The sequence below is a fragment of the Lathyrus oleraceus genome, chromosome 6 (assembly GCF_024323335.1).
Source record: "Lathyrus oleraceus cultivar Zhongwan6 chromosome 6, CAAS_Psat_ZW6_1.0, whole genome shotgun sequence".
Taxonomy (NCBI): Eukaryota; Viridiplantae; Streptophyta; class Magnoliopsida; order Fabales; family Fabaceae; genus Lathyrus; species Lathyrus oleraceus.
Genome location: NC_066584.1, coordinates 365,571,833 through 365,591,484, shown reverse-complemented (window position 1 = coordinate 365,591,484; position 19,652 = coordinate 365,571,833). Strand labels below are relative to the sequence as shown.

General features: G+C 34.1%; 1 protein-coding gene across 1 annotated transcript; it reads left to right on the top strand.

Moving 5' to 3' along the window:
* Positions 1-8,922: 8,922 nt before the first annotated feature.
* Positions 8,923-14,362, top strand: LOC127091962 (autophagy-related protein 18a). Its single transcript, XM_051030715.1, has 4 exons — positions 8,923-9,816; positions 10,560-10,773; positions 11,428-11,554; positions 12,066-14,362. Exons 1-4 carry the CDS (start codon positions 9,145-9,147, stop codon positions 12,154-12,156), a joined length of 1,104 nt encoding a protein of 367 aa, XP_050886672.1. The 5' UTR covers positions 8,923-9,144; the 3' UTR covers positions 12,157-14,362.
* Positions 14,363-19,652: the final 5,290 nt, after the last annotated feature.

Below are 19,652 nucleotides of genomic sequence, written 5' to 3'. Positions count from 1 at the left end.
CCCTCCCCTTTCATCTTCATCCATATTCTTTCCCATTCCTTTCATTGACCAATGAAGTCTCAATATCCTAAGGCTAATTGGTTCATCAATGACTTTGTGTCAGATGAACCAATACAAGTATGGATGAGATAAGTCCACCCATTTTGATCCTTTTCTTTTAATGTGTGGTATTTTTTAGGAGTTTGGTCCATTATACCAAATCTCTAACATGCATTAACACCTATATTTTTATTGCCCGACCTCAGATAGTTGTGACTTCTATATAAGTCCAATTATGATTGCTTAACATAGAGCTAAATTTTGACCCTAAAGGCATATCATTCTAGTAAGTGGGATTGTAAGTTTCCCCTCTTTCATGGTATTGTGTGGAAACTTGGCCCTTTTTCCTTCCTATGGAAGATGTCTTGGTTCAAAGATCCATGCTTATGAATAGAGGATTGAGTGTTCTCCAAAGAATGACTTAATCAATAAAAAAAGCAAAACCAACTAACATCTATTTAACTTTGACTAACACTAACTATTATTAACTTTGCTTTACTTTCAAGCCATTTACTTTATGCAATTTAATTTCTAGTCCTTTATCATTCATTTGCCATTTACACATCATTTAACTTGTTTATGTTTATGTCATTTTCACTTTGCTCATTTGAGCCATATATTGTGATTTTATATATTTGTTTGTGAATTTTGTTTGTGCTTGTGGTCTTAGGACCTTAAAATACTTAATAAACAACAAAAAACCCTAAAAATGTTTGTGTGGACTGATGAGTTTGATCTGAACTTCTGGACTTAGGATTAAGCAACATTCCCTATGCAAAAGGACTTGGCTAATGCCAATATTTTGAGACCAAGTTATTGTGAATTGAGCCTTTATTTAATGCAAGCATTGAACTCTGTTTGAATTCATCTGCTACCTTGTCGTGATGCTAATTGTTATTTTGATCTTATGTCTAATGCTCTATTCTGAGTTAATCAAGGAGTATTTCATCTAATACATGAGAAGACAAAAAAGATTGCTAGCTATGGGATTTGCTTGCTTGGATGTGGCCATCTTTATTTGATGCCTTGATCTTCATGATGTTTGATATTGCTAATTGCTTGCTGATTATTGCCTTATTCAAAGTCCAAAGGGAAAATGGGTTTTCTATATGACATTCTTGTCTGTTGGATTGCATCCCATTGGTCATATCTTTTCAACTTTGAACTTTTAATTTTATGCTTAGGATTAGTCTCTTCATCTCCTCCCACTTCTTAAATTTCAAAATCTATTCCCCTTTTCAAAAACCTTCTTTGCTTGTGATTTCAAAACTTAGACCTTATTTCAAATTAGAAACTTTGGCCTTATGCCATTGCATTTTAAACTCTTTCCTTAAATCAAACTTGTAAATAAATATAATCATGTTGACTTAAAATTTTAAAAGACAAAAAGAACTAACACTCATTCAAACTCTTGGGCCTTTTGTGCCTCTTTTAATTTAAATTTTGATTAAAACCAATCCACACATTTTTAAATTGATACCACGAACTACGAGGTTTTGATCCCTCATTTTTATGTTGGTATGTAGGCTCAAGTCCGAAGGTCTTGTCGAACACAAAAATATAATCAGTGAATTCTTTTCTCATCCCCACACTCTATTTTTCTCAAATATCTTTTATACCAAAAACACAAACACGCATAAAAAAGGGCTCCCTAGGAGTACCTAGGACACTTTGGGTGCTAACACCTCCCCTCTGTGTAACTAACCCCTTTACCTGTAATCTCTGACATTTTATTAGTTTTGATTTGAAAACTTATTATCTTTGGGTTTTGTTCTTACTTTTCCCCTTTCCTTTGGAAACAATAAAAGCGCGGTGACGACTCTGATTTTATTGACGTTAAGTTTATCCATAGCTTGATGGTCATGAATTTACCGCTACAATTTGAACTTTAAAACAGAATGTGAAATTCAAACTCGATTTCTAAGAAATACTCAAGGTATTCTATGGTGTGAGGTTTTGAGATCTCCTAGGAAAGCTTGGGCAAGGTGTGTGTGTTATTTCTGAAGCAAAGGACTTATTTATATAGGCAATTGAATTCATTTTTTAACCCTTTGAAAATTTGCCAAAATTAGTAACAATGGTGCATGGAGGTATTGGAAATGATTTTGGCCTAAATAATGATGTAATATCACTCCAATTAGTGCATAATGGGTCTTGAGTCATTAACATATAAGCATGCAAAAGGAAATGGACAATTGAATTCAAATCTTGCCAAAACAAACCTATGAAAGGAACCATGTAAATATCCTTCAATTTTGATCCAAATAAGGAGATCTTAGACTTTTTGGAAAGGTAACATCAAGGGGAACAACTTTCATGTTTAACAATTTTCCATTTGGAGCTTTGATCATGATGCATTTTGAGGTGAAAGTTTGAGAAATCAAACATATTTGAAAATTTTCTAAGTACCAAGTCAAATGACCACTTCTTCCACCTTGAATAACTTTTGCTATGAGCTTCAAATGGAAAAAGTTCCTTCATCAAAGTTGTATATATTTCATCCCTATTCAATTTGGTAATAAATTTGACATCATTTGGATTTGGCATGAGGGAGTTATGCATTTTAGAAGTTGAGGAAAATTGCTTGTTCAATGATGATGGCCCAAAATGACCTATAATGTTTCCTCTTGGAACATGCCCTTGCAAGTTGAATTTCACATTTCTAAAAGAATAAAAGTTGGAGAGGACATATTTAAATTTATCATGAAACTTGTATGGCCTTCATCTTATAAAACTTGAGCGAGTTATGGTCCTCAGAAGTTGACCTCTTAACTAGGGCACAAACAAAATGACCTATAATCTTTCACCCTAAAAATTGACTTTCCAAGAAAACCTATCTTTTGATGTCAACATAAAAGTTGTTTATAATGTCATAAAGAGTAAATTTGATCTTGGAATAATTTTTATATGACAAAGATTGTAGGAGATAGGGTCTAGGGAAACCCAGTTTTGACAGTTTGACTTTCTCTGGCCAACCACCTTGAACCAACTTGCAAACTTGAAGTTCTATTGATCTTTGGGACTCATGGAGGATCATATATGTATAATATGATGTAATATGAAGTATCCCTTGAAATATTTGATCAATTGTTGAGGAAACTTGCTGAGGAAGTCACACAAGATACCTAGATGAATTAGGGCTTCCAAGGCAAACAAGCTTCAAACTCTTGATGAATTCTTGATCAAAATGATAAATGAAGATAATGGGGATAGATATATGATGTATAGAACCATAGTGAATCATCTATTGATTTATCTCCTTGCACTGAGGGTCTCAAACCCTAGTTGTGAGCTTGATGTAGCATTGGTGGATGCACACACTACCTACAAAAGAAACAAAGCTATACATAGACATATTTTGGTATTTTGGTTAGTATAAAAAGAAAAAGAAAAGTATGATACAACCAAATATGCTTGGTGATCTCTCCAAATGCAAACCCAATGAATGAGGGGTAAAGAGGATGCCAAAGTGTGATCCCAAAGCCAATGCAAATGATGAGATATCATGAGGGATCTTAGGGTCAAAATTGGGGTCTTACACTTATGCCATTGATTCTCAAAATATTTTCTTAATAAAACTTGTAAATTAACTTAAGCATATTGACTTTATTTTCAAAAGACAAAAAAAAAGAATTAACAACCTTATCTAATCATTTTGGCCATTTTGTTCCTTTTCCTTTTAATCTTTTCAAAAGAGAGCATTTAGATTTGAGTTATCTTTGGTTGAGATATAATTCTCCCATTCCATGATATATTGATTGTAAGACTTTCCATTTATTAGGGGTTAGTGGCATACTTGTTGATTGAATCCAAGTTGGAGCCATCCCTCTTAAATGTTGTAAAACCCTAATTATCGGTGGATGTTTGGTTGAGTATTTTCTCATTGATAACAAAAGATCTTTAAGATTTTGTTAAAATCAATCCACCCATCTTTAAATTTTTTACCATGAACTACGAGATTTTGATCCCTCATATTTATGTTGGTATGTAGGCATAAGACCAAAGGTCTTATCAAACAAAAATGTAAATAGTGAATTCTCTTCTCATCCCCTCATTCTATTTTTTAGCAAACATATTTTTCAACCAAAACACTTACACACAAAAAGGGCTTCCTACGAGTACCTAGGACACTGTGGGTGTTAATACCTTCCCTCTGTGTAACCAACCCATTTACCTGTAATCTCTGACATTTTATTAGTTTTGATTTGAAAACTTATTATCTTTGGGTTTTATTCGTACTTTTTCCCTTTTTCCTTTGGAAACAATAAAAGCACGGTGACGACTCTTGTTTTATTGACGTTGAGTTAACCAATAGCTCAATGGTCATGAATTTACCGCTACACTCATATTATTTTGATCATCTTGTTTTATTCATCTTATGCTTCTTATTCTGTTTTGGTTTGCTTAACAATCTCAATGAATTAAAACATGATAAAATGAATTGAATTTGATCCTTAAGACTTATGCTTGACCTGAAGTGATGGTGTATACTTTCGACTCTAGACTTAAGACCTTAGACCCATGCTTGGTTTGGAATTCCCTTGGACTCATTGAATTCTTGATCCCTTGCACCTTTCTCACTTAGGGAACCTTTGAACATGTGTTTCCTTGTGACCTTGCTTTGGTCATTGCCTGTTGCCTTTGCTTATCACATTGATCTGTTTAGGTTAGCACACATTAGCACACACATGGATTTATCTTGGGCTATCTAACAATGAGACCTAGGCTCATTACACTTGCACCCACATGGCTTTCTTTTGGGCTACCTAACAATGAGATCCTAAGTTAGTCTTTGTCTGATCATGCATTGTGTTTTTCCTATCCATATCTTTCCCTCTGATTTAGATTGATCAAATTCCATTTGATCAACTAGATCATATAACTTTGCACATATTCCATTTGTATTTGATAAGTGACCATAAGTCCCTTTGTCACTTGATAGGACTTGTCTCGGCTACCTTGGAGCTCAAGCTTCCTAACAAGTACAAGACCTTAAGCACTAGTCAAGGCATCAGTCATCTGCCTCGTCCCCACACATAATCCTTGTGAACCTGTTTCAATAACTTGTCACACATTGACAAGGATTTCATGCCATGAGCCTTAAGCAATAAAGAATGGGTGAGAGAGAGCATTCATATCCCCATTTTGAATATTTTGGGCACGGGATGAATGACCCGGTTTCTCATAGTATTCATCTCTATTCATAGACTTTAGTGTAATTCCAGTTAGTTCACAATCAAGTCTGCAACTAGCCCATGTGGCTACTCTTATCTCTCCTTTAGGTTTTAGCACCATTGCCCTTTCCTTCTTGGGACACACCTCTATGGTTAACCACCTTTACTTTCTTAGGACACACCTCTATTGTTAACCCTCATTCCTTCTTGGGACACACCTCTATAGTTAACCACCTTTCCTTCTTGGAAAACACATGCACGGTTAACCCCTCTTCCTTATTGGGAAACACCTTTATGGTTAACCCCATTTCCTTATTGGGACATACCTCTATGGTTAACCCCATTCTTTTTGTGGTTCTAACATCACAATTTGGGTTGACACATTCATGGTTATATACCTCTTTTGGGACACACCTATATGGTTAACCCCAATTCCTCTCTTAGGACACACCTCTATGGTTAACCCCCATTCTTCTCTTGGTTTAGACATTATTCCCTTACCATATCAGTCACAATTATTTGGTAAGATCCTTGTCATGTCAGTCATATTGCTTTGATAAGTTCTTGATTTTTTCTCCCTTGCCATGTCAGTCCCAGTGCTTTGGTAAGCCTTTCTTTTTGGTTTTAAAACCACCCTCAATCTCTCTTTCTCTCAGCCTTTGTCCTCCAAACTACGAAGCTCTGACTTCCTCATTGCATTATGAGGATACATAAGCACAAGGATGTGAATCTTTGGTGAGCACTTTTCTTTCTTCTCCCCCCTTTCTCTCTCTCTGGTTCCACGAACCACGAGGCTCTGACTTTCTCATTGCACCATGAGAATATGTAGGCATGAGGGCCCTAATCCTCCTCGATCACTCTTTTTCTAACCCATTTTTCTGTTTCGCAGGTACATGAAGATAACAAAACCCATCCAAGGAAGAGCATTCAAAATGGTTCCCATTAAGTACAATGGATGTAAAGGGTGTCAATATCTTCCCTTTCATAACCGACTTCCTTACCCGTTTCTTAGTTTTCCTTGGGTTTTATCAATATTTTCCCTTCCCTCTTTGGGGATAAACAAAGTTAGGTGGCAACTTTGTTATATGTTCAATCATACGACGTGTTCAGGTATATTTCGTCTGACTTCAATGTGAACTACCCACATACACACCTTCTATTAACGCCGACCAAACACAATAAACTCTGACCATTTCCATCTTCCTACCAAACCGTAAAACCACCACCAAACCTTCAACAAAAACAAACGTCGGACCTCACACCACCGTTCCAGCTCATTCGTCGGTGATATTTCTTCAACCACATCCATAAGACCATTTTCTTACCACCCTCATAGAACTCCGCTCCAACCAGCTCCGACCAACAAGAATCTCCATTGTTCATACGATACTCCTCCGAACAACCACCAACATCATCACTTCAGAAACGCGGCAACCACCACAAACCGCCATCTTGCTCAAATCAACGAACATCATTAAGGTAGCAACACTCGATTCAGTAACGTTTTAGAGGATTTTTATTTCTTGTTTCGTTGCGTATCTGTTGTTTTATTGTGCGTTAGATTTCAATTCTGGATTTGTTTGGTTTATCGCTGCGAGCGTGCTTGATTTTTATTTTTGAGATTGTAATACTGCTGAAATATTATAAATAATTGGGACTGTGTGTGTATTATTTGATTTATTTTCATTATGTTGGAATCAGGGAGATTCAGTCCGCGGGTTCGTCATGGTTTGTATGTTGTAATGCTATTGGATTTTTGTTTTGGTATATTAATGTAAATATTTGGTATATGAGCCACTGTTTATTGTTTATTATTGCACCAGAATCAGATCCTAGAATATCATGGGTATTTTGGTTTAATTTCATTCATCAACATTGCGTTATGCATATTTTGTTTTGATTACGATGATTGCATTTTGGCAATAGCAATTTGCTGGATGTTTTTCTCTTGATTTCAATTCTATTGTCGTCATGTTTTAATTCGAATTTGTATACGCTTTTGGTAGTTTGGCATAATATCAATTCACATTTGGTTTTCGCTACTATGTGTTTCAACCTGTGGCTTTTTCTTTCGTTATGTTCATTGCTTTTAATTTATTTGCAGCGGCCGTGCTTCGCGTTAGCTACTTGTAATTTGATTTGTGTTGACATACTATGAATCAATTTTCATTACATTTAAATCGAATTTAAGTTCTGCATTGGTAGCTTTTCATCGCATATTCTCATGTTACGTAAAATTTAATTCGCGTCCTCGCATTGTCATATTTTGATATGTGCACACTTCGTGCTTGTTTACCTTTTGATTCGATTGCGGTGAATGTGTGCTTGTGTAATTAAATGGTATGTGCCTTGTTTATCTTGTCTTTCTGTTGCGTTTGTTTATATGCAATATCACGATTCGATTTATTTGTGGCGTTAGGGCACGCCCTCACGTTAGAGTTTGCGTCATCATACTAGAACTTGAGCCATTGCGATAGAACTCGTGACCTTGTTTTACAACTCGTGTTTTTCAATTATTCTTCAACCATTTCCACCATCAATTCAAAATCATTTCAAACTCATTTCGCAATGCAAATCAAACCCTGGTCCATATCGAGTGCATTTTCTAAATAAATAAAAAATACCTAATCATTTTCAAACATTTTTTCATAAATAAGATGAAATAGAAATAGTTTGGTGTATAGCACACTTTTCCCTGAGTGTTTGGATACGAGCCGTATAACTCGATCATTTGAGCATTCGTCATCCTTTTAAAACTCTTTACCGAAATCTCTTTAATAATCAAATCTTGAGCAATCTCATTTTTATAATTAATTGGGTGAAACGAAACGGTTATGTGTATACCAATATTTTCCCCAAGTATTTGGATACGAGCCGTATAGCTCAACCATTCGAGCATTCATCATCCATTCCTAAAAAACAATCCATCAAATTCAAAATCTTCGTCTTTTAGCTTTAAAACTCAAACCCTTTTCATAAACGAAAGATGTTTCATCTCGAGATGATGCAAAACATCGTCCTTATATGTGTTAGTAAGCTAACGATATTTTCCCACGAATATGATATGTCTATCTATTCTGTTGTGATGCAAATATTCCTTTCCTCCACTGTTTTGGGTAGTAAGCAATGTTTTTCATTCGATTGTGACTAAATATCTATCGCTAAAATCGACCAATCAATAAACAGTTGCTACCCTAAACTAGGAGCGAGATTCAAAGTCTCGTCATGCTTATGAAAGATAAATTGATAATGATATTTCTTTTTTACATATATCATAATAAAACTCTAAAAAATAATATGTTATGATTTATCAAAATATATTAATACGTTAATCATGTTAAGTTCGACTTCGGCTTAAGCTAGGATTTATGGATATGATAAATTATTCGCTAATCATGTTTAGTTTTCTACTACTCTATCCGTTTCCTTTTAAATTCCATTTTTTGACTTTTTATCCTATCAAAAAAGTTAATTATTATTGTTATTTTTTAAATAATAATTATCCTTTTATCTATAATATCCTTAAATAATTATTATATTTATTTTATGCTTTTTCTCTATAATAATTATTTAAGGATAATTAAAAAATATATAATTAATACTTCCTAAACCAATTTTTTTTAAAAAAATAATATTTAAAAAATAACGGAGAGAATAGTAATTAAAAAATCAATCACCAAAATAAAATAATTAGAAAAGTTTAGTAAGGCGAAATAACCGCCCTCATCATCGTTGATTCAAATACAGTAAGCGAAGTCCTAGTTCTGCTTCCAGTTTGTTACCCGAAACTAAAGAATCTTTTGCAACTGAAAAAACGATCACAAAGTATATTATTTGAACTTCCAATGGCCACTCTTCTTCTTCAACTCCATTCCCAAACCCTAACCCTAACCCTAATCCACATTTCTCCAATTCCAAACCCTCAACAACAATGCTTCACCAATCTCAACCCTCTTCGCCGCCATCTCCCTCCTCCTCGCTCCTCTCCCTCTCCTTCAACCAAGACCACACCTGCTTCTCCGCCTCAACGAAAACTGGATTTCGTGTCTTCAGTTGCGATCCCCTCCGTCAGCTTTTCCGACGAGTATTCCCCGGTGTCGGTTTCAGCCACGTCGAGATGCTTCACCAGACTAACATACTGGCTCTAGTCGGTGGCGGGTTGCATCCTCAGTTCCCTCGTAGTAGTGTCGTAATCTGGGATGACTACCGCTGTGAGTCCGTCGGTATGTTATCCTTTCGAAGTGCTGTTCGTGGAGTTCGTCTCCGGCAGGATTGGATTGTGGTGGTATTGGAGTTTATGGTTTTTGTTTACAGATTCGTGGACTTGAAGGTTCTTTGTCAGTTTGGAACCTGTGAGAACCCTAAGGGGCTCTGCGTTGTTTCGCAGCTCAAAGAGTCGATGGTGCTGGTGTGTCCGGGATTGCAGAGAGGTCATGTGCGTGTGGAACACTATCCGAAGAACAAAATCAATTACATTCGGGCTCATGATTCGAGATTAGCTTGTTTGGCTCTTACTATTGATGGAAAGTTTCTCGCCACTGCTAGCACTAAGGGCACACTCATTCGCGTCTTTGATACGGGGAATGGTGCTCTGCTTCAGGAAGTATGTTCTGTTCCTAATAGTAGTGTTGTTGAGTTCATTTAGTGTGTATATTTGATTCATGACCAGTTACTTGACAGCTAAGAAATCAATTCAAAAGCTAAATGGGTTTTAGGTTCAAAATTTGTGTATATTAGTTTGGCACTCAAGATTTTAGTAGTAACTTAGTATAATGAAAGACAATGCTTGGGGATTAAATAGTTCTCAAGTAATGGTCTTGATTGGTATGGTTTGGATGATTAAATTTCAGACTGTTTTGTAGTCTCATATGGGGATCAATTTGCGTGTCTGTAATTAAGTTTACCATTTTGAGATTCTTTAGTTTATTAAATTAAGGGAAATTTTTAAAAACCGAACCAGATAGATCAACTAGTTGAACTTTGGACTGGTACTATCAACAGTAATCCCCATCCGATTGTAGTTTTGTCCCATTTAAGTTTTGTCCCATTTAGAACGGTTGAACCATGATCTGAGGACTCGCCGTTTCAATTTTTGAAACATTGTTTAATGTTTTTTAGTGCATAGAATTAACTGGATATTTTGTGTAGGTTATAATTGATGAGTCTTTTCTATTATGTAGTGGTATAGTCTCCAGAATCTACAGCCAAAATCCATAATTATATGGAATAGGAATATGCTCATTTATTTAATAATTTTATTTATTAGCTATAGATGTATGAAAATTCTTGTATAATTTTTATTTGTTTTTCCCAACTGAGATGCGAATTTCTTGGAATTAAACTTAGGTAAGAAGGGGTGCAATTTCAGCAGAGATCTATAGTTTGGCATTCTCTTCTACTGCTCAGTGGTTGGCAGTCTCTAGTGACAAGGGTACTGTTCATGTCTTCTGCCTTAAGGTTGATATCAGCAACAGTGAGCATAAAAGGTCACAAAGTTCATCAAACTCCGATGCTTCTATTACATCATCAAGCTCATATCTTTCATTCAATAAATTTAGAAGTAATTTCTCTGTTATCTCTAAACTTGAATATGTGTTTTCTTTTGTTATTATTATTGTATGAACATGCTGAATTAGAAGGGGTAAATTTTCACTGAAATTGTTCAGTTATAATAATTAAATTCTATTGTCAATTGTGTTCTATCAAAAGATCCACCTTTTCCAATCTAGCTCTGTTTCCTGTATCACTGAGTGTTAAAAACAGTAATCCCGACAGTTGACCCAACTTTAAGGTTATGTTTGGATGAAATAGGGCAGAGTGGAATGAAACAGAATGAAATGGTGATAAGCGAAGGAATGAAATGGAATCCATGCCAAAGCTTACTTTGACTTCCTCCTATCATCAAAATTAATGCTCATTGGATTATATTTGTCTAGTTTCTCCGTAAAACACAAACCTACTTTCGTGTAATTGAGTTCAATTTAGTCTTGGCAGCCACCTATGTAGTCTATTATTTTTCTTTTCCTATGTGTTTGAGTTTCTCCTTAGTTTCTTGGTTTAATTGTTCCAAACTCTATGTTGAAGGTCTATGAATTATTTTATGGCTTTCAACTTAACATAAGTGTATTTATTTAATGATATTTATCTCCTACACAGTGAATAATTCATGATTCCTTTTGCCTTTTTTAATCCTGTGTTGATCTTTCTCTTGCAGGAGTCTTGCCAAATTATTTCAATTCAGAGTGGTCAGTTGCTCAGTTTCGCTTGCATGAAGGCTGTCGGTACAGTGTTGCATTTGGCGACCCAAATAATATACTCACAATTCTTGGCATGGATGGAAGGTAATGTTTAAGAAAATGTAATTTTCTGCTGGGTGTCAATTTTTATTTTATTTTTTATATATTAATAATAAAAAACAACATTCAAGGACAAGAAATGCCAGAATAGAAACTAAAAGTAGAATAAGTTAGATACAACGAAACCTAGAAAGCCACAGTAACCGAGCACAAAAAGCTCCAAACCCACCTTCAATGGACTTAACTCGTGCCAAATCTTTTGATTAAACTCATCCCCCGTCCCAACATAATCCCTCATCAACATTCTATATGCCATATTAACTAATTACTTCCCCTAAGATCCCTCTTTCTGCACTAATCTATCTAACCCATCCTCTAAAAAATTACTCCCATCCAATTCTTTTCTAATTGCTACTAATACTTTTTTCCAAAGAAACAATTCTCTGCTGTGTGCTGTTTACAATCATTTTATTTATCTTAGTTGCTTGTGATATAATGCTTGCTACTACCAAGTGGTAGTTCATGTTAATAACCTGGAGCTGATTGTACTGTGCAGCTTCTATCGATGTGAGATCTACCCGATGCATGATGGACAAATGACTCAACTTGAATCTTCTAACTTTCTTAAACCAAAAATAGCCTTGTGAGACGTTTTGAATCTTTAGTAAGATTTTGAGTAGAAACGTTATTTTATAGATGTAGGCAGAACTAACATTGTTATTTAGTCCATTATAAAAATTAGAAGCTTGAGAGGTTTAATGACTCATTAGCCTCAAAAATAAGTGAGCGCCTATAAGAAGTGGTGAAGATCTTCAAGAGGGTGAACATTGAACAGAGACTTAAGGTTGTAAATTCAAATTTTGGTTTTCAATTTGATATACTCAAGCAGATACTCTTTCTGGCTCTTATTTTCCCTATGTGACACTTTTTTCACATTTTTCCTTCTCTATATTTTATTTCTTTGTCTATACACCTCTCAATCTCATCTTCACACCCCATGGAATGATACCGGACAATGTTTATGTTGGGTTTTAAGTGTGAAAGTGCTAAAGTCTCACATCAATTAGGAACGCAGAAAATGTTATCTTTAAAAAAGAGGCGACTCATACTTCCACTGTTTTAAGATTTGAGATGGATATATGAGGTCAAGATTTCTTAGAAAACATGAATGTTTGACCCATTAAAGAGAGGCGACTCATAACATTTGACTATTGTGAAAAATGAGAATAATTAATTCATTCAAATCAATGGACTACATTCATTTTTCTTTTCATAGTATTCTTTCAATATAACTTATATAGGTAATGTTAAAATATAATTGATTTGCATTTTAAGAAAAAAATATTCTTTGTAATGATAACCAATTAAATTATATTATAGATTTTTTAGCATAAAGTAGTTTTATCGACACGGTTTATTATTTTATAATAAATATAAAAAATTATTGTCATTGTATAAAGAATATTTTCTAATATATTTATAAAAATTGTTAATATAGTCATGAATTTATCAAAAAAAAAAAACTACTAATATTTCAGTCACTTATCCAGTTATGAACTAATATTTCTGCCACTTATTAATACACCTACCAAAATTTCTGCCCTTAGTCCTAATGACACCATCACTAAACATCATAACCCCAACTATGCTTCCCTAATTTACACCCCAACAATCCCTTTCCAACTTACTCCTCAACCAACCAATTCTTTCATCTTAGAAAAACTAAATTGTGAGACATTGGATCAAACTCAAGTATGGTTGAAGGGTAGTTTTTTGGTTCGACAATCTGACAAGATCATTAGCATGCCATCGAAATCTGTTCATATATTGTAGTCGAAGTATGCTAGGATTGTTAGCATGTTGAATTTGACCTGTTTGTTATGTTCAATTCTTTAAGTTAGTTTGTTCTCTAAGTTAGCTTGTGTAATGTGCCTGTGTGTAAAAACCTATTAGTTTAGTGTGTTAGTTTTCTTATAAATAACATACTAGTCTCTCATCATTGCATAACGTAATTTTTAATTAGGGTGAGAGAGGTTATTTGTTATTTTGTAACACTTGTAATCTTATTTCAAAGGGAAAGTAAAGAATAATAGTTTATAATCAATTTTATTGTGTTCTTATCGTTTTCTTCTTTTCTACCCTTGTGAGTTTCTTATCGATCAAGAAATCAATTATATTTTGTAATTTCGACATCTTTTTTCACAACAAATTGGTGCGGTGAGCGTGGAGAAGATGCCGTCAACAAAGTATGAGCCTGAAAAGTTCACCTTGTGGCGCTTGAAGATGAAAGTCATATTGGTTCAGCGAGGTTGTTTAGAAGCGTTGAATAAAGTCGAAGCCATGGACGTTGCATTAACGGACATAGAAAAAAGAAAGCTAGTTTGTTCCTTTGATGTTATAGAGTTTGTTACAAGGTGGAGATTTGTGAGATATTGGATCAAATTCTAGTATGTTTGAAGGGTAACATCTTGGTTTGACAATTTGATAGGATCATTAGCATGTCGTCGAAGTCTGTTCACATGTTGTAGTCGAAGTATGCTATGATTGTTAGCATGTTGAATTGGACCTGTTTGTTATGCCAAATTGTTTAAGTTAACTTGTTCTCTAAATTAGCTTGTGTAATGGATCTGTGTGTAAAATTCCATTAGCTTAGTGTGTTAGTTTTCTTATAAATAGCGGATCTGTGTGTAAAATTCCATTAGTTTAGTGTGTTAGTTTTCTTATAAATAGCATACTAGTCTCTCATCATTGCATAACACAAATCCTAATTAGGGTGAGAGAAGTTATTTGCTATTCTGTAACACTTGTAATCTTATTTCAAAGAGAAAGTAAAGAATAATAGTTTATAATCAATTTCATTGGGTTCTTATTGTTTTCTTCTTTTCTACCCTTGTGAGTTTCTTATCGATCAAGAAATCAATTATATTTTGTAATTTCGGCATCGTTTTTCACAACAAATTGGTCCAGTGAGCGTGGAGAAAATGTCGTCAATAAAGTATGAGACTGAAAAGTTCACTTGAGCGAACGATTTTGGTATGTGGCGCTTGAAGATGAAAGTCATATTGGTCCAGCGAGGTTGTTTAGAAGCGTTGAAGGGAGTCGAAGTCATGGACGTTGCATTAACGGGCATAGAAAAAAGAAAGCTAGTTTGTTCCTTTGATGTTATAGAGTTTGTTAGAAGGTGGAGATTTGTGAGATATTGGATTGAACTCTAGTATGTTCGAAGGGTAACATCTTGATTTGACAATTCGATAGGATCATTAGCATGTCGTCGAAGTCTGTTCACATGTTATAGTCGAAGTATGCTATGATTGTTAGCATGTTGAATTGAACCTGTTTGTATGCCAAATAGTTAGTTTGTCCTCTAAATTAGCTTGTGTGGATCTGTGTGTAAAAGTCCATTATCTTAGTGTGTTAGTTTTCTTATAAATAACATATTAGTCTCTCATCATTGTATAACACAAATCCTAATTAGGGTGAGAGATGTTATTTGCTATTATGTAACACTTGTAATCTTGTTTCAAAGAGAAAGTAAAGAATAATAGTTTATAACAAATTTCATTGTGTTTGTATTGTTTTTTTCTTTTCTACTATTGTGGGTTTCTTACCGATCAAGAAATCAATTATATTTTGTAATTCCGGCATCGTTTTTCACAACACAAACAAACTAAATTTTAACCTACTTGCAAAGCTATTATATGCACTCATCCAAACTAGTAGTGCATGCTTCATGCTCCCCTTCTCCTTTTAACAGTTTTAACTTTTTATTTTATTTTATGACCATTGCTATAAGGAAGAAATCTAATCTTTCTGTGAGTTTATATCTTCACCAGATTTAGACTTTATCAGAAGTGAATCTTCAAAACTAACTTTGTTGCTAAAACAATAACAAAACCCAAATAATAGATTAATCCTTTGGATTTAAAGATTCATCAGTTTTGTCTATAAATTTGAACAACAAATCAGAAGTTAATGGGACAGAGAAAAAAAGCCAAAAAACAGAGTAGAAGCAAAAGAGAAATGTAGAAACTCAATACATCTTCATTCTCATCCATTTACTGTAAACCACAAAAACTTTCCTCAATCATCAAAACATCAACACAAAATGAAAAAGAGCAACAAAACTTGAATCCGTAACAAAAACAGAAAAGAAAATCTAACATAGAAGAATGAGAAAGGAGAAAGTCAGAACTGAAAAAGGAAAGTAGCTAGCGTTTTGGTTGTTGAAAATCGCATAATTTTCGTCGTTGGAAAATCGACCATGCAACTACCAGACACATCATTTTAGTCGCCCGAACACACCTCATAAATTTCGACTGTCGCAAGAAATGATTTTTCGCCGCCAACAAAATGCTTCTGTTCAACGCATGCTCAACCGCCGACGACCCCCATCCTCCACAAAACCGCAGAAAGTTGCTTCCTACAACCACCACACCACGACCCGCGACTCCAGATCCGACCATTCCTCCGACGAAAACGATGCCGTGCTGTTATTCTTCTCTTCCGCGGTAAATTGTTTCTTCCTTTTAATTATACCTTGTTCACTTTGTCTTTTAATTTTTTTTTGGTTTTATAAATAGAGATGAAGATATTTTGATTCTGAAAAGTGAAGAGGAAGGTTTAGGATCAGTTTGTGATCCATTGAGAAAATGAAGTGTTTTTTTCTTCTTTTCAATTTGGAAAATTTGAAAAGTTGTTGTGTTATTTTGGTAGTCTCTATGGGTTTTATCGAAATTTAAAAAGTGGAGAGCTTGCATTATTAATTTGTTTTAATATTTATTTAAATGAACTTTTGAATGGTGAATTGGGCCTTAGACATGTAAGATATTCACATCCCTCTAGTCTGAATTTTTATTTTTATTTTTTTCGTCTGAACTAACCCATTTTTTAGTTTTTTTTAATGTTTGTATCATCTAAGTGAACACATATTCTAATTCATCATGATATTTTTATTGAATGAGCTCGAACTTTAATAATTTTTTTAATCGCTCATAAATTAATAAATATTAGGGTTAAACACTTTTACAATCAACATGTTTTTTACAATCAACATGTTTTATTCATTCTAACGCAATTTACAAACAACACTTCAATCCCCTCTAACGCGTCCAACAAGTAACATTTTTCTGTTTAAATGCGATCAAAATATTTTCCATTAAAATCAACCAACAAATAAGATATTATTACCTATAACTATATTGTTTTGAATTTTCCATCGCATTGGGAGATACATGAGAGCAAGATTAAACATCTTGTCAAGTACCATAATGAAAATAATTTTTTTATTTCTTTTCTTTTCATATAAATACTTTTAATAATTAGAAGAAACCAACCATTTTAGTTAATATTTATTTCAAAACTAATTAAACAATCTCCATTGGTTACCATAAATATTGCGGGGTACTAATACCTTTCCCACACATAATCTACCTATGAACCTAAATTTGGTTGCGATGATCATATTTTTGTTCTTCAAGGATTTTATCGACGTTTTTCTTTAAAAAATAAAATTTGAAGGCGACTTCATTGTCAATCAAGCGCTTATTAGCCTGAATATTTTTCGCGCTGAGACAATTGACGACTTCACTGGGGACACATAAAGGGTCAAGCCTAATTTAGTTTGTTTTAGGGTTTAAATGTTAGTTTTGTTTATATTTCTTCTTATGTTTTATGATTTCTTATTATCTTGCATTATTCTTTATCGTATTGTTTGTATATCCATGTATATATTCATCGTGTTGTTGGTTTGGGATTGTTACTCGAGCGAGACTCTACTCCCGAGCCTAGAGAAAAATCTAAGTTTAAGTTTGGAGATTGCGTAGTGTTGGCCTCCAAGGTGCACACTTTGTATGGTTAGAATGAAGACTCCATATATAGTAGATCTTTTTCACGGGTCTTGTCATAAATGGCTAGTCCGTTATTATGGCCAAATTCTGGTTAAGGTCCGTGACCCTATGAACCTTTTAGAATAGTTTGTGAATACATAGGTTGCGTAGTGTTATCCCCTAAGGTGCACACCTTATAGGGTTGGCATGAAGACTCCACCCAGAGTATATTTTTTTTCGCGAATCTTGTTGTAAAATGGCTAGTTCGATAATAAGGAAAAATTACGGCTAAGGTCCATAACTCTAGGAACCTTTATCAAAAAACCTAAAGCTAACCTTTGTGAGTGGTTTTGGTAGAAAATACTTATAATCATCCTGATATTAGATGCCTTCCTATATAGGTTGTTCTATCACACAATTATTCATACCATCCCAAATCCATACCTTTTTGAGCTCACACATGACATTGCATGCTTCATCATGAAATCTATTACACCCGGGAACCAATCTATTGTTGCCGACTCCCTGTTTCGCTGATTTTTCACGTTTCAAAGAGGACCAATCGATTACATTAGGCAACCAATCGAATGTTCCCTGCATTTTAGCCAAAAATCTCAATTTTAAAAGGAACCAATAGATTACATGCTTGAACCAATCGATTGGTCCAAACTTTTTGTCCCAAAAATTGTAGTTGTAACAAGTGAATTAATCGATTGTTCCAGGGGAACCAATTGATTGTTCCAAGGGACCAATCGATTATTGTTTGGAATTTTTCCTGAAATTCCACGTTTAATTCATCTTTTTCATCATCTGTCCATTCGAAACTCTACCGAACTATGTTCTAACATGTCCAAGCATCTCATAACATGAAACCGACAATATACATCAATTACATGTCATTAAACACATCACACTATACAGATTAATCATGTATTTCATCAATTAATCAAAAAAATTTATAATTATGTTCATGTTATAAAACTCTCAATTTCAAACCAAACACCATGCTTATGAACACTTAACACAATCAATAATCACCATATTCACAAAGCATACATTTCAATAAATTCATTACATAACACAACATCACATTCATGAAATTCATTAAACAACCAATCAAAAGAAAAAAGAAGAAAATCTTATTGGAGGTTTTAAAACTATGAAAATTGTAAAAAAAAATCATAAAAAAAAGAAAAATGATGAATTTAGGATTTTGAGGGTGGTGTCCCGTAACTCTTTCCAAGAGTATGAGACTTTGACTCCTGTTTTTTTCTAATAAATTGGCATGAAATTTTTTTGAAACGGAAATAATTTTTTTGAAAGTCAGGTTTTTAGATTGGTTCTGACAGATACGCGCAAATCGGAAAAAACAGAAAGAACAGAGGGGCCAAAACGCAAGGGAGAACACCTAAGACTCTAATATTGGTTAAAAATGACAAGAGTCCCTGACAACAGCGTCAATTTGATATGTTGTCGCACAAAAGTCAAAAATGAGTAAAATAATATTGTAGTTAGGGAAGCGACACTCGAATCGTATCTCAAGGACTCTTGGCAAAATTAACCAAATAACGAAACGATAAAGGGGGGGTTTAGATTAGATTGAGAATACAAGGAAAATAAGTGATTATGAAATAAGCTAAAACGAGTCAACCTATTGTTCAGTTTCCCAACTTATCATCAGTAGTTATAAATCCAAAATCCTAAGCGGATTCTAATCCAATTTCAATTACAGTATCAATTAACAAGCGAAATTGATACTATGCAGCTTACACTCCTATTATCTGAATGAAGCAAACGGATCCAACACTCGCGAATTAAGCAAACATGATTCAACATACAGAATTTAATGGTAAAGCAACGCTAAAACGTGATACAGATCAAGGAACATAAGTCAATCAGAATAAATCCATATGAATCTATATAATTCGAATTAAGCGTATAAAATATATAGAAGAATATTGAAAGGGAAAAGAAACTGGATTGAAAATATAAAACCTCAAAGTATTGGCGGAAACATGAATCAGTAGGTCAATCCTTGGTGATTATTTCTTCATGAATCGTAAAAGCAATATTGTATCGTGAAAATTCAGAATGAATCTACTGTAGCAGCGAAAATCCTAATATAACAAAAGGGAAATTCGAGCCCTTATGGAAACCGACTCGAAAATTGCAAAAAACGGTCTAAACTAACTAATTTAATTAAGTATGTAACTTCAACGAATTATTCGACCCTTCTTCACTTCTAATCAGCTTTTGACTTCAACACGAAACTTGTAGCTATTTCTCTTATCTTTTCAACGCATATCATAATGCATCAA